The 16128-nt window shown below is 38.9% G+C and overlaps 1 protein-coding gene across 10 annotated transcripts in view; it reads right to left on the reverse strand.

Moving 5' to 3' along the window:
• Positions 1 to 9643: 9643 nt before the first annotated feature.
• WDR89 (WD repeat domain 89) overlaps positions 9644 to 16128 on the reverse strand; it is a 38362-nt gene continuing 31877 nt past the window's right edge. For all 10 annotated transcript variants that reach the window (XM_039533539.1, XM_039533548.1, XM_039533545.1 and 7 more), the window contains one exon: positions 9644 to 12266. In XM_039533539.1, the coding sequence (XP_039389473.1) occupies positions 11066 to 12226 (1161 nt within the window). In that variant the 5' untranslated portion in view covers positions 12227 to 12266 and the 3' untranslated portion in view covers positions 9644 to 11065. The remainder of the gene's footprint in view (positions 12267 to 16128) is intronic.

Here is a 16128-nt window from a genome sequence, read left to right on the forward strand (position 1 = left end):
GATCTGGCCTTATAATTGCTAATAGCCTGTTTATATCACTGAATAATCTTATTTCAAAATGACTTTATGGACCTTTCACTGCCATAGGGTTTATTGTTCTTTCAGCTAATTAATAAAAGCAGCAATTTAACATGACATCAGATTTAGCTCAGGCCCTATTTTGAAGTAGAGATCTCTGTTTAACTTAAACAAATCAAATCTCAGACTGTCTGACTGTAGAGTAATTTTATTTTCTCTGTCCTGTTGGGCAGAGTGTTTCCTAGAGATTCTAAAACATAATTTGCAACAAACACAGAGTATGTGTCCATAGCAACTGGCCATTTGCAAGCAACTTACTGACTATCTAAGGTTTCACGGTTTCTGATGTGGAAAAATTCATTGTACCAATAAGGGTTACATAGTTTGATCCCCTCAGGTCACTGCATTCTCAAGAGTACCATGCATCAATCCTCAATTCTCTGGAATTTAGTGCAGGCGAGCACTTCAATCTGTCATCATCCTAGCATCAAAGAACTGAAGACAAGGCTCTCTCCCCACCCCTACGTTTTAAAAACACCCGGTGAGTTTTTTAAGTCTCTGATTTTCATAAGAGTCATCCACATGTAACTGCTTCAGACCTCATTTGGGCTCATTTGCTCACATAATTGATCAGAAAAGTTAGATAAGATAGTGGCAGAAAACTCTGCAAAATTAAAGCAGGCCCGCCCGTCTCTCCAAGAAGGGAGTATAAGCCCACTTTCTGGCAGCCACTCTCCTTTCACCCATCCTCTTCACAGAAGTTCCAGAGAAAAGATACTAGATACACCAAGGGCAAATCTTGGAACTGAGGCTTGAGCAGAAAGCCCAGAGGTGGTCCCACAGCTCTCAAGAGCCCAGCAAACTATCCCACTACATAAGAAAGATGGGAAGTATGGTAAGAGGCCACTCTAGCTTAACCAGGAGATCTTCAATGCTCTGAAACTCAAAAAAAAGAGTCCTACAAAAAGTGGAAACTAGTCAAATTACAAATGATGAATATTAACAAACACTACAAGTGTGTAAAGACAAAATTAAACTAGCTAGAGATATTGAGGGTAACAAGAAAATATACAAGTACATGAAAAGCAAGAGGAAGACCAAGGACAGGATAGGGAAGGGAGAAAGACAATAACGGAAATTGTGGAAATGGCAGAAATCCTAAACAACTATTTTGTTTCAGTTTTCACCAAAAAGTTTAGTAGTGATTGGAAGTCTAATATAGTGAATGCCAGTGAAAATGAGGTAGGGTCTCAGGCTAAAATAGGGAAAGAACAAGTTACAAATTACTTAAGACAAGTTTTAAAAAGTGGAAGTCAAATCCTAGTGAGGCAAATAGAAAGGAGCATAAACACTGCCAAATTAAATGTAAAACTGTAATAAGAAAAGCCAAAAAAGAGTTTGAAGAACAGCTAGCCAAAAACTCAAAAGGTAATAACAAAATGTTTTTTAAGTACATCAGAAGCAGCAAGCCTGCTAAACAACCAGTGGGGCCCCTTGATGATCGAGATACAAAAGGAGCACTTAAAGACGATGAAGTCATTGCAGAGAAACTAAATTAATTATTTGCTTCAGTCTTCACAGCTGAGGATGTTAGGGAAATTCCCAAACCTGAGCCGTCCTTTGTAGGTGACAAATCTGAGGAACTGTCACAGATTGAAGTGTCACTAGAGGAGGTTTTGGAATTAATTGATAAACTCAACATTAACAAGTCACCGGGACCAGATGGCATTCACCCAAGAGTTCTGAAAGAACTCAAATGTGAAATTGCGGAACTATTAACTATAGTTTGTAACCTGTCCTTTAAATCGGCTTCTGTACCCCATGACTGGAAGATAGCTAATTTAATGCCAATATTTAAAAAGGGCTCTAGAGGTGAAGCCGGCAATTACAGACTGGTAAGTCTAACATCAGTACTGGGCAAATTAGTTGAAACAATAGTAAAGAATAAAATTGTCAGACCCATAGAAGAACATAAATTGTTGGGCAAAAGTCAACATGGTTTCTGTAAAGGGAAATCGTGTCTTACTAATCTATTAGTGTTCTCTGAAGGGGCAACAAACGTGGACAAGGGGGATCCAGTGGACATAGTGTACTTAGATTTCAAGAAAGCCTTTCACAAGGTCCCTCACCAAAGGCTCTTACGTAAATTAAGTTGTCATGGAATAAGAGGGAAGATCCTTTCATGGACTGAGAACTGGTTAAAAGACAGGGAACAAAGGGTAGGAATAAATGGTAAATTTTCAGAATGGAGACGGGTAACTAGTGGTGTTCCCCAAGGGTCAGTCCTAGGACCAATCCTATTCAACTTACTCATAAATGATCTGGAGAAAGGGGTAAACAGTGAGGTGGCAAAGTTTGCAGATGATACTAAACTGCTCAAGATAGTTAAGACCAAAGCAGACTGTGAAGAACTTCAAAAAGATCTCACAAAGCTAAGTGATTGGGCAACAAAATGGCAAATGAAATTTAATGTGGATAAATGTAAAGTAATGCACATTGGAAAAAATAACCCCAACTATACATACAATATGATGGGGGGCTAATTTAGCTACAACTAATCAGGAAAAAGATCTTGGAGTCATTGTGGATAGTTCTCTGAAGATGTCCACGCAGTGTGCAGCGGCAGACAAAAAAGCAAACAGGATGTTAGGAATCATTAAAAAAAAGGATAGCGAATAAGACGGAAAATATCTTATTGCCCTTTTATAAATCCATGGTATGCCCACATCTTGAATACTGCATACAGATGTGGTCTCCTCATCTCCAAAAAGATATGCTGGCATTAGAAAAGTTTCAGAGAAGGGCAACTAAAATGATTAAGGGTTTGGAACGGTCCCATATGAAGAGAGATTAAAGAGGCTAGGACTTTTCAGCTTGGAAAAGAGGAGACTAAGGGGGGATATGATAGAGGTATATAAATCATGAATGGTGTGGAGAAAGTGAATAAGGAAAAAAGTTATTTACTTGTTCCCATAATATAAGAACTAGGGGCCACCAAATGAAGGTTTAAATGAAGGCAGCAGGTTTAAAACAAATAAAAGGAAGTTCTTCTTCACACAGTGCACAGTCAACCTGTGGAACTCCTTGCCTGAGGAGGTTTTGAAGGTTGGGACTATAACAGGGTTTAAAAGAGAACTAGATACATTCATGGAGGTTAAGTCCATTAATGGCTATTAGCCATGATGGGTAAGGAATGGTGTCCTTAGCCTCTGTTTGTCAGAGGATGGAAATGGATGGCAGGAGAGAGATCACTTGATCATTACCTGTTAGGTTCACTCCCTCTGGGACACCTGGCATTGGTCACTGTTGGTAGACAGGATACTAGGCTGGATAGACCTTTGGTCTGACCCAGTATGGCAATTCTTATGTTCTTGTGTTCTTATATGTCTTCAAGTCACCAGGGCAGGAGTAGGCAACCTATGGCACGTGTGCCGAAGGCAGCACGCGAGCTGATTTTCAGTGGCACTCACACTGCCCGGGTCCTGGCCACCAGTCCGGGGGGGCTCTGCATTTTAATTTAATTTTAAATGAAGTTTCTTAAACGTTTTAAAAACCTTATTTACTTTACATACAATAGTTCAGTTATATATTATAGACATAGAAAGATCTTCTAAAAATGTTAAAATGTATTACTGGCACGCGAAACCTTAAATTAGAGTGAATAAATGAAGACTCGGCACACCACTTCTGAAAGGTTGCCAACCCCTGCACCAGGGCCTGATCAAAAACATCCTAGAATACTCAAGGAGCTGACTGAGGAGATACCTGAGCCATTAGCGATTATCTTCAAAACTCATGGAAGAGGGGAAAGATGCCAGAAGACTGCAAAAGGGCAAATATATAGTGTCAATCTAGAAAAAGAGAAATAAAGACAACCCAGGGAATTACAGACTAATCAGCTTAACTTCAGTACGGGGAAAGATAATGGGCAAATAATCAAGCAATCAATTTGCAAACACCTAGAAGATAATAAGGTAAGTAAGGCTGCAATTTAGTCACGGAGGTTGTAGAAGTCACGGAATCTGTGACTTCCAGTGGCCTCTGTGACTTAAACCTGTGGTGGTCAGGAGCTGCTGGGTACCTCCCCCAGCTCCGTGCAGCTGGGGGCAGCAGGGGACCCCCTAGGTCTTGGAGGGTGGTGGCAGAGAACCCCAAGCTCCCTGCCACTAGGGACAGCACTGTAGGGGAACCCCAAACTCCCAACAGGTGGTGGCGGGGGAACCCCTGAGTTTGCCCATGATCTGTCTGTGACTTTGACTAAAAATATCCCTGACAAAATCTTAGCCTTAGTGATAAGTAATAGTCAGCATGTATTTGTCAAGAACAAATCATGTCAAACCAACCTAATAGCTTTTTTTGACAGGGGAACAAGCCTTGTGGATAGTAGGGAAACAGCAGATGTGGTATATCTTGACTTTAATAAGGTTTTTGGTACCATCTCACATGGCCTTCTCCTAAACAAACTAAGGAAATACAACCTAGATGGAGCTACTGTAAGGTGGGGGGAATAACTGGTTGGAAAACTGTTCCGAGAGAGTAATCAGTGGTTCACAGTCAAGCTGGAAGGGCATAGGGAGCAGAGTCCTGCAGGGATCAGTCCTGGGTCCGGTTCTGTTCAATATCTTTATCAGTGATTTAGATAATGGCATCGAGCAGCGGTTCTCAAACTTTAGCAACCCGAGGACCCCCATTTTGATTTAAATTTTTTCATGGACCCCCAAGCCTCCCCCACTCAGCCCCAGATTCTGCCCCCACTCCATCCCTTCCCCCACCCCTGCCCCTCCTCTTCTCATGCCCCCTCCCAGGGTGCCTCATTCCTGCTCCTCCCCCTACCCCACCCTCCCAGTGCCTCCTATACACCAGAGAACAGCTGGAGCACTGGGAGGGAACAGGAGGAGTTGATCAGTGGGACCAGCAGCCCCAGACATGATCCCTACCTTGAGCGTGCCATGTCCCCACTCTTCTCCCTCCCTCCCAGCGCCTCCTGCACACCTTTGAATAGCAGCTACCTGGCGTGCAGGAGGCACTGGGAGGGAAGGGGAGGAGTTGAGGGAGGGAGGGGGAGTAGTTGGTCAATGGGGTCCGTGGACCCCAGTTTGAGAAACGCTGGCATAGAGAGTACACTTATAAAGTTTGCAGATGATACCAAGCTGGGAGGGGTTGCAAGTGCTTTGGAGGACAGGATTAAAATTCAAAATGATCTGGACAAACTGAAAAAATGGTCTGAAGTAAATGGAATGAAATTCATTAAGGACAAATGCAATGTAAACCAATTAGGAAGGAACAATCAACTGCACACATACAAAATTGGGAAATGACTGCCTAGGAAGGAGTACTGCAAAAGTGGGATCTGGAGGTTATAGTGGATGACAAGCTAAATGTGAGTCAACAGGGTAACACTGTTGCCAAAAAAAAAAAAAAAGGCAAATATTCTGGGATGCATTAGCAGGAGTGTTGAAAGAAAGACACGAGAAGTGATTCATCCGCTCTTCTCCGTGCTGATAAGGCCTCAAATGGAGTAGTGTATCCAGTTCACGGTGCCACATTTCAGGCAAGATGTGGACAACTGGCAAAAGTCCAGAGGAAAGCAACAAAAATAATTAAAGGTCTAGAAAACATGACCTATTTGGAAAGATTGAAAAGGTTGGGTTTGTTTAGTCTGAAGAAGAGAAGATTGGGTGGGGGGGGGGGGTGCATCCTAACAGTCTTCAGATACATAAAAGGTTGTTACAAGAAGGAGAGTGAACAATTGTTCTTGTTAACCTCTGAGGATAGGTCAAGAAGCAATGGGCTGAAATTGTAGCAAGGGAGGTTTAGGTTGGGCATTAGGAAAAACATCCTAATTGTCAGGGTAGTTAAGCACTGGAATAAATTGCCTAGGGAGGTTGTGGAATCTCCATCATTGGAGGTTTTTAAGAATAGGTTAGACAAACACCTGTCAGGAATGGTCTAGTTGTTACATAGTCTTGCCTTGAGTGCAAGAGACTGGACTACATGGCTGCTCGAGATCCCTTCCAGTCTTACACTTCTATGATTCTGTGACAACAAGCAAATGTACAGTCAGGTCTGGGCAGAGGTAGATGACAGAATTTTCCACTTTTCAGAGGAATGGTCCATGTGGACCACAGACAGGTGGGTACGTGTTAACTTCAATTTTAGAGGGCTGGCTTATTATAGGCTTGCCAATGATTTGACCAGAAGATAATTAGGTTCTTATCCCAAAATCAGGCTACAGAATTAGAGAATGTAGAGAGTTCAATACTTCGTACAGACCCTCGGGGTGTGCAAGGACATTCACACTGAGGACAAAGCCAAGCTTTAAAGAGATTTATTAAAATAAAGGAAAAAGTTATCAAAGCTTCAAACCACAATCAAAAAGAAGTAATACAGTTCTATAGGGACTTCTGGTACCATCTCTTACAAAAGCTACTTAGATTAGCATATTCACACCCTTCTTTGGGGACCTGGTAGTGGGAGACAAAGGACCAGCCTCGTCTATGACATGCCAACTGAGACCGGTGGTCCAGGTTCCTCAGTCCCAAAATGATGGTGATCAGGGTCAAGTGTTGAGTAACTCAGCTATATTGCAAAAACTGAGCTAACAGCTAAACAAAAGAGAACTTGAAGCTAAAAGAAGGTAGCTCCATATGTTGGTTTACCCTCTAATAGGGTCTTGGCACTATCCTGAATATTCATGTCAGTGCCCAACCTTCCATGTCCAAATCTTATTTCCTCACCCACATAAATCTTAGGGTACACACTCTATAGTCTAGTATATTCTTACATATTAATAACATCTATACATATTAATGCCAATTATCTCATTCTTGAAACCATCACCTTTGCCTGAACCGTTACTTCCATGTTCTTGTGATGTACCTTGTGGTTACTGGTATCCCAGAATTTTAGTAAACACATTCCGTTCCCCAAAATCAAAAAGGGTAACCTGTAGGCCATTTATCTATGCCAAAGGTTACATCCACTTACGCTAACTTGCTCTAGCTAATCTTACAGGATACAAGCCTATAGGTTTTCTGCATTACAGCCAAATATAATGAAGTAATGTCTGCTGAAATTACTCAATACAAAAATATAAGCCAAAATAATATAATCGATCAAGCCAATAGAGAAAAACAAATATAATATAGTAGGCTAGCCCCGTGGGGGTTACAAGTGAGCATGTGAATTGGGAGTAACTCCTGCAAACCACAGGCTTCACTCCATCCCTTCTTCATCCAGACTCCTTTATCTAGTGATTCTGCCCAGCACAAACTGATCTGGAATGAGATCTCCCAGCTCATGGACATAGGAACAATGGAAGGAGTTCCCTTAGAAAAAAGGTTCTCAGGATTCTACTCCACCTATTTGTTGTTCAGAAGTGCACCGGGGGAGTCAGAGCCATCCTCAACCTGAAAAGACTCACTAAGTGGATGAAAAAGACAAAATTCCAGATGGAGATCCTAGCTTTGACGGTATCATCCCTATCCCAATGGGAACCTCCTAACTTTAGTGAATCTGGCAGAGGCATATCTCCATATTCACATATGCCCATACCACTACAAGCTTCTGAGGTTTACTTAACAGCACAGACCAATACCAGTACTGAACTCTCCCATTTCAGAGCCACCTAGAGGGAAATCACATCCTGTTCAGTCAGACAACAAAAAATGAGGCTCAAGTACCATTTGTTCAAAAATCCTTATTATCTTGAAAACATTAGCAATATTTAATTTAGCTTCATCCAGTGGGGAGTTTTAACTCCAGAAAAAGCATATTTTCTCAGTAGCTGACAACTGTAAGAAAATAAAAATATTTCAGTGGAATTTTGAAAACAAAAAATAATTCTGAGATTTATATCATACAGTAGACAGACTTTTTAAAAAAAAGCAGGACTGTAGTCTGTAGCACAGAGCTAAAGTGAAATATATTCACTTCCATTGCGGCTTTTAATTGCATAATTTTGTCACTGCCACAGATCTTAGAATCTCAGGGTTGGAAGGGACCTCAGGAGGTCATCTAGTCCAACCCCCAAGTGTTTCTCAAGTGTTTATGATTACAGTTGAGTAAACCATTGCTTTTACTGTCTTTTTTTGGAACCAGAAAAATAATCAAAATAAGAAGCTAGACTAATGCTAGGGCTTCTGCATAAGCTAAAACAAACAATGTCAAGTAATCGAGCCTTAACATTTGACTTGCTTTAAAATAATTCCAATTCTGATGAGGAACATTTTCTAGACTCTAAAAATATTCTCAAGTTAACTATTGTTCTTAAGCAATGCGGGGTGGGAAAATGACTCTGAAATTCTTTACTCTGCTCTTACAGATCGGACTAGCCAATAAATAGAGCACAGGTTAGTTGCATAATATTAACCCCATTTCAAGAACAATTTTGAAAGTATTTGTATCCCTTTTTAAAGTATAAATATTTTGACTTCTTCTGAAATTTTAATTATTGGTATCTTGTAAGAATTACCACTAAAATTAATATTAAGGAATAGCAAAGAGTCCTGTGGCACCTTATAGACTAACAGATGTATTGGAGCATGAGCTTTCCGATAAAGTGGGTATTCACCCACAAAAACTCATGCTCCAATACGTCTATAAGGTGCCACAGGACTCTTTGCTGCTTTTACAGATCCAGACTAACACGGCTACCTCTCTGATATTAAGGAACGTGGCAGAAGAAAGCCATTTAAATAAAGTACAAAATATATTTCTAAAAACCAGTGGATACATTAAGTAAGAAACTGATACTAATGATAATTAATTTCAAAAAGTGTATGTTAGTAGGGAGCCACTGGAATGGGACAGTGACTGTTAAATAGGAAAACAGGTGTTCTGGTCACATTTCTTTAGAAACCTACATTTCGGCACACACAAACCTACATTTCATTACCTGAAATGATCAGGTAAGAACTTTTCCATTTTGGTAGCAGCAACTACCACAATTCTGTTATGTCTGGACTGCTCCCCTTCATTCTGCGGTGTCCAGAGGCAGTTCAAAGCTGTGACACAGCGTGTGCTGGCTGTGCCTCCTCCTCCCACTTGCCACTAGATGAGTCATTCCAAAGCTGTGTAAAACTCATAGAAAGATATTAACAACAAATGCCAACTCAGGCAACTATCTGCATAGTAACTGTCCAAATAAAAAGCTGACCCCTTGGCTAACGAGCCATCCAGGATGGGTAAATTGTGGGGGAGACTGCTAGCAGAAAGAAGCATGATATTGATGTTGAAAGTATCCTTTAAATGAACATTTAGTGCTAATAAATGCAATGTAATCACACCATCATCACCAAAGGACAAATATGAAGTGAGCATAAAGCTAAATATCCCGGGGGGGGGGGGGTGTGTGTGTGTGTGTGTGTGTGTGTGTGTGTGTGTGTGTGTGTGTGTGTGTGTGTGTGTGTGTGTGTGTGTGTGTGTGTGTGTGTGTGTGTGTGTGTGTGTGTGTGTGTGTGTGTGTGTAGTATAAACATGAGAAGGAAACTTGATGCATGTGTATTTGGAGAGGACTCATTTCCACAGGAGATTAATCCAGGTATGTTTGTAACATCTAGTAACCATACATTGTGGTACAGCTGAAAATAAATTACCCATGATGCATAGTGAATTAAACACCATTTTTACTTCAAACTACAGGGTATTTTCAAGTTTAGATGCAGTCTGTAAATATTGTCAAAGTACATATGTGTGTATTAAACTTACAATCATTTTGATTTCCATGCTCTCTCTATCCTGTAAAATACCAATTCTTACATTTGTTTAAGCTTCACTGAAGCATAGTCCTTATCTGTTAAATCTAGAGTAATTACTGACTGATACATTTGATATGAATGTTACTACAACCTTAGGGAGGGCAGAATACGATAAAGGCAACTTTCAGAGTCAGAGGCACAGAGGTTAAAAAGTGCCAGTGGAGCAGAATGAGACAAACAACAACTTAGGAGGTATAAGGTAATTTTTACACCACCCAACAGCTGTTTGGTGAGATTTCTGAAATCTCATTGCTCCTAGAGAGGTGTCCACAGAGAGTAGTATTTGTGCTCTAAAGAGCCTAGTTACTTACTGTGCATATATTGCAGGGCAGAAGCTAAAGGGGGTTAAAAACAAACTCTCTATAGGTAGGTTATTCCATAACTATATTCTGAACGTTTTTCTGTATCTTCCTATGAGGATGTGGGATGGCATGTCAAAAATAGGTAGTGGACTAGATGGAGCACTGGGGAGATCATGTGCATCAATTCCTATGACCCACTGAGACGGACCTACCTCCTCAGTCTTTATAGGTCTTCCAGGTCAGTATTAAGATATATTGCCAGGATAGCGTGGGGTAGCTTGCAATTTTCATTAGATTGGAGATATTTTTTTCTAATCAAAACACCCAAATATTGTCAATTATAAACACTTTTCATAAGCATAAAAAAGGCTACAGGTACTTCGGATATAGTATTACTGTTTTCTAGAACAAACACACATACCTGCTATAAAGTGTGTTCTGTGAACTACTGTTTATATACTTGTCATTAAATAGTGAGATAATCATGCAAAACAACACCTTTTCTCTATTTCATCAATAAGTACTTCCTCTAAGAATTAGTAAGTAGAACTAAGTCTTCAATATATTTAGCAATTTCATTCATTAAATTATCTGTAAGAAAAAGATGGCTACAAATCTGAAATCTTTTTAAATATGTCCAAAACATTTCACTGTGGGCAATAATATAAAGTATACAAGTTGCAGGCTTTTATTCTAATCCAAGATCTCTGTGCCAATATTTTTTATTTGATATCAATTTGATATAAAAATATACAATATTTTAAGACATACTTTGTTCAATGAATACAAAGTAAATGTTTACCCTTTTAATAAGTATCAGTTGCTTTTTTTTAAAAAGTTATTCACATGATAAAGTGAGGGTCATTTCTAGGTAAAATTTACATACTAAATTATATTTGCCACATAGTGCAAATAAATCATCACCCCAAATATATTGCTCGGGACAGTAAAAAACTCTACAAATTTAAGAGTCCTGTTTTCATAATTTTACTTTTTCTTGCTTTTGAGAGAGTTTCTGTGAACTCTCACTCGCTGCTGAACGGAGGAAGCAATTTTCATAGATGCCTTCTTTACCAGGGACCTTTCCACAGCTCCAGGTTTCCATAGCAACAGCTGTGCATCCTCTCCACCAGTCAACAAAGAATCATCTGTCATGTTCCAGTAGAATGAGCGAACTGTAGCAGAATGCCCTCCATGAAGGGTGCCCACAAGGCTCAGTCCATCAATGCCACAGTTTATTAGGTGAATGTTTCCCATAGCTGTTCCACCAACAACAAACAATTTGTCTGCCTTTTCATGGTACAAGCCACCTATCAGATAGTTTAAGTTGCTATTTTCAGTGAAGACTACTTCTCTGACATCCGGAATCTGCAACAATGTCATTGGTTCCTCACTATCTATTTGAGTAAGATCCCACCAACAAAATCCTTCCGTATGAGTCATGCAATATACCTGTTTATAATCTTTCCCAGACCAACCAATAAAACTTACTGATGAATTTGAATTACAAGTTGCAATCAAAGCATCATCTTCATTTTCCTTGTTAATATCAAACACATTAACCAATCCATCAGTTGATCCAGACACTACCAAATTGGGTTTGTTAGGATGGAAACATATTTTAGTGATATCATCATTGTGAGTCTCTGAATAGGTTCCTAAGGGCTCTTTAGCAGTGCATGCATAGTTTGTATTACTTCTTGCATCCCAAAACACCATGAATGTGTCCTCTTCAACTTTTTCTGTCCCAGCACAAACTATAAGATCACTGCAATTAATATCAAAGCTGATGAAAACATTTGAAGGATAACCACTGAATAATTGTATAGTTTTCTGAGTAGCTAAGCGAGTATCCCAACATTTTATTGTGCCATCACTGCATGCTGAAAACAACATATTCTCACTTGTATGAGCAAATCTGACTCCATTAAGTAATCCAGGATGGCCACTATACTCCCTTAGCAAGTGTAATGTTTCTCTATTATATACTTTAATTGATTTATTGGAACATGAAACAGCAACTAAGTGGTTGCTTTCTGCTAGAACAGATTTTGAAACATCTATATCCAGTAAGTAAGTGGAATCTTCAGTTAGTGCACAACGTTTTGCTATGCACAAATTAGCAAACTGTTCTTCAATCTTCTCCATAGTGGTTGTCAGAAAGACTGTACCCAAAGCTGGTCGGAATCTGCAATACATCAAATCCCAAATATATTATTTGAATTAAACAAGTTTCAATTATGCAGAAATTCCAGCTCTTACAAATCTCCGAAACAGCATCTTTCACAACAGATCTCATGCATAAAACTAGGTTTAAATTATTCTTACACCATAACTACTGTCATTTGATACATACACAAGAGGATAAAGCAGAAGTACGAACGAATACAGCAGCCTGCTCCATCAGGAAACCATTTTGGTAAAAAGTGTTTTAAGATAAGTATTTAAACTAAGCCTATAAAATCTTAATTGTTCTCTTTGTGAATCATTTGCAAGTTGTTCTAGCCAAATTTGCTTAATAATACTCCTAAGTAGGAAAGCAATGTTCTTGACAAATGGAAAGACACAGAGTCAACACCCTAACCTGCTGAGTTATATGTAATATTACCTGAAATGCTACTTGGCAGTATGATTGTCAGTTGGGGTCAGATTTGCCTAAGGATGGCAAGATACGTGCCCTGTGGCGTTAACAGAAAAGCTTAAACAGGGTAGATGCCTAATTCCCATTGATACCTAGTTAATGGGAGTTAGGCACTTAACCTGCCTGGGTGCTTTCCTAAATCCCATGAGGCATCTATCTGCATTTTTACACACCTAAATGTATTTGTACATCTGGCCCTTAGTGCAAAGGGTAAAGAATTAAAATACAATGTACACTACAGTACATTTTTGTTTAAAGTAATCCAAGGTAGGATAAATTAGGAGTCATGGGATGAAACTGAGCAACAGAGAACAGCTTTTAGATTGTGGAAATGTCACTGAAGATCAATGGTGAATGACCTATATCAAACGATTTTTAAAAATAGACTGTATAAAGCACTTAATACACTGTGGATAAAAACCTTACATTCAGATGCAACTTCTTCTGTGACATTACTGAACTGTCCTGTAAATCTAAGATATTTCAGTAAAGTGTACAGGTCCTAAAATGTGCAGATTACTCATAAAAATTTTTTTCCTAACATGAAAAGAATCCTATTCCAAAATATATAAGGTGCCCTACAGGAGATCTCTTTTTACCAAGCATATCCTGTTTTCTACATTATATAGTAGTAAGAAATTGTGCAACTGCAATAGAGGGTTGATGCCAATTCTGAATCAGAAAACTTCACACAGCCTTTAACTCGAGATAATTTGCCATGATGCCCCATTTCTAAGTTTCTGTCCTTTTACAGACTTTGGCCACTATAAAGGAACAAAAGTTTCTGAAATTTCATGTGGTGACGGAAACTTAACAGAAGTCAGACCATGTGGCTGGCAAAGTTTACAGGATGGACTGAGCTTTCCTTTTTAAATAGAAATCAGCAATAATTTCAAAACCATATACCAAGTTCTATGGGCCCAATTCTCCCTCCCGTGCCCTTCATCTTAAAAATATATTTATGCCACTGTAAATTGAGTGTAAAACATTACAATAACTCCCACAGATTTCACTAGCAGCTTTTGAAGACCCAAAAAACAGCAACTACTTGAGTTAACTGACCATTTTGCATGGGCGGGGGATTTGTGCAGAGGGAAGGGAATGACTGTCAGGAGGGAAGTGTGTGCATGGATTACAGAGGAGAGTAGGGAAGGGCTATATTACTTGTTTTAGTTAAACCTTTTAAAATTTCCATGAAAAAAAAATTATCAGCTACCATGGGTTACCATAGAATGTTCTATAATATATCTGGATTTTATATTGTTATGGGTTTGTCTGTAGTGCTTGGAAACAGATCGTTTGGGGGTGGAGAGGTGTTCATAATGTGTAAAATATTCATCTTATGATGAAACAATCAGGACCAAATTCACAGTAAACATCAGTTTAAGTACACACTTACACTCACAAAAGCTTAATTCCCAAATCACAAATAATCTCACAAAACTATTTGCTTCAGTAATATCCTGTGACAATAAGGTCCCCAGGTTAATATTCTACATCAAAACAACCCTACAGAATACATCTGCAAGTGCATTTTTTGCTACGAAATGCAGACATCCTGTGGAAACTCTCTTTCTCCCCCGAGAGAAAGTACAATATTCTGTCTGGCACAACAGTGTGCACAAGCTTAATCATCACAGTTTACTTCTTCCAAACCTTTCTGGATAGGTCTTCCAGATTAGGCAAGTGTTCAGCAATGCAATTACATAAACATCAGCCAGTTCATAAGCACTGTTCAGTAGACTGTAAGCTCTTCAGAGCAGGGACTTCAACTTACTATGGGTTCGTTAAGCTATACCTACCTAGATAGTGCTTTTTCAAAAATAATTATGTCCTTACTTTTTCTTGACATACTAATAGGGTGAAAAATACTTACTAGATAGTTTTATGACAGTACTTCAAAGATGAGGCAATGGATAAAAAAAGACAAAAGACACAAACTATAGTTTTAAGAGGGAAAAAAGGTGGCTTAATTATTTAACAATGCTCAGATAAATCTGTGATCTGCTTTTTTTTTTAAATTAAGGGAAAAACATAAATAATTTTATTAGTATCAGAAAGTAGAAATGGATCATGGCATATTTAATCAAGATCACTGAAGAATTACAACAGAAACTTATGTTTTAGACGAGTATTTCCAAATTTGTGCCTGCCTGTGGACACAAGAGGGAAGTGGTCTGCAGAACCTGGGGTAATCTCTGAACTGTGATGATTGCAGAACATGTATATAGTGGGTCCCAGCCAGATTCTGTTTGTAAGAAAAAGGTAATTTTCCATGTTGACTTAAATTTCGACCTCAAAATAATCAAACCTTTTTAGACAAGAAAGGTCAAGTAAACTCAGACAGACATTCTCCTGACAAATGTCAGCCATTTGGAAAGTAACCTATGATTGTTTAATATTACTGACTTTGATAAAATATATTATTCCATGTGCAATTTCTGCAACACTCATCTTGTGTGTCAAAAATTTTACTAACACAGGGAAATGTCAAATTATAGCCTACAGTGTACATAGTCTGCAAGGTCCTTCTTCAACTTAACATATTGGGGTTCTCTAGAAAACAGAATGGCCTGGGGGCTCTTCTAGTTGTTTACTCCAAATTTTACAGCTGCAGTTGCTCTGAAATACTGGGGGGAAATGTTTTCCAGAGAGATGCAATTTATATGTACTGGAAGGTGAGGGGGTATGGTCTTTCAATTCTATTTTCAATGAAATGGCTGAAAGGGGTTTTATGCTGCATTTGACAGCTAGCATGTCACCAAAATACTGTTATACTAATATGCAACAAAATCTCTGCTCTGGTGAAAAATACTTTAGTCTATTATGAATTCCTGATTGAAGGTTACATAAACAATTCATGCTAACTTCAGGGTGTAGCTGCCAGCCCTTCCTTTTCAGAAGGGGAAGTCACTGTTGTATTTTGGTGGGAGAGTTTAAATAGGAGGAATAGGATGTGTGTTAAATTTATGAGATAAATAGGAAATAATGATCTTCCAAGCAAAACAGAAGATAACTAAGTGTTGGAATGATGCCATTTACAAGAATATATAAGGCAAATGATGCTATGTACTCAAGAATGTAGTCTGTGATGCAGTGTTACCACACCCTCCATCTGCCAAGCCTGCAACAACTTTGCTACTGTTTCAACAGGTTTACTAATGTTTTGATCTTAGATACAGTAAAGCACCTATGAGATTAGCAACCAGGTGTTATCCTTGGAAAAGAGGGTGCACAGTTTGTAAATTAGCTTTAAAATTAACCTGAAAGGAAATTTCCAGCTGTTGTAATTTGTATTTTTCTTTTTTATAAAGTGTTTTTTATTTGAATCGTAGAAATGTGGGGCTGGAAGGGACCTCAAGAGGTCATCTAGTCCATTCCCCTGCACTGAGGTAGGATGAAGGTATGT

This window comes from Mauremys reevesii, linkage group 4, assembly GCF_016161935.1.
Source record: "Mauremys reevesii isolate NIE-2019 linkage group 4, ASM1616193v1, whole genome shotgun sequence".
Classification (NCBI taxonomy): Eukaryota; Metazoa; Chordata; order Testudines; family Geoemydidae; genus Mauremys; species Mauremys reevesii.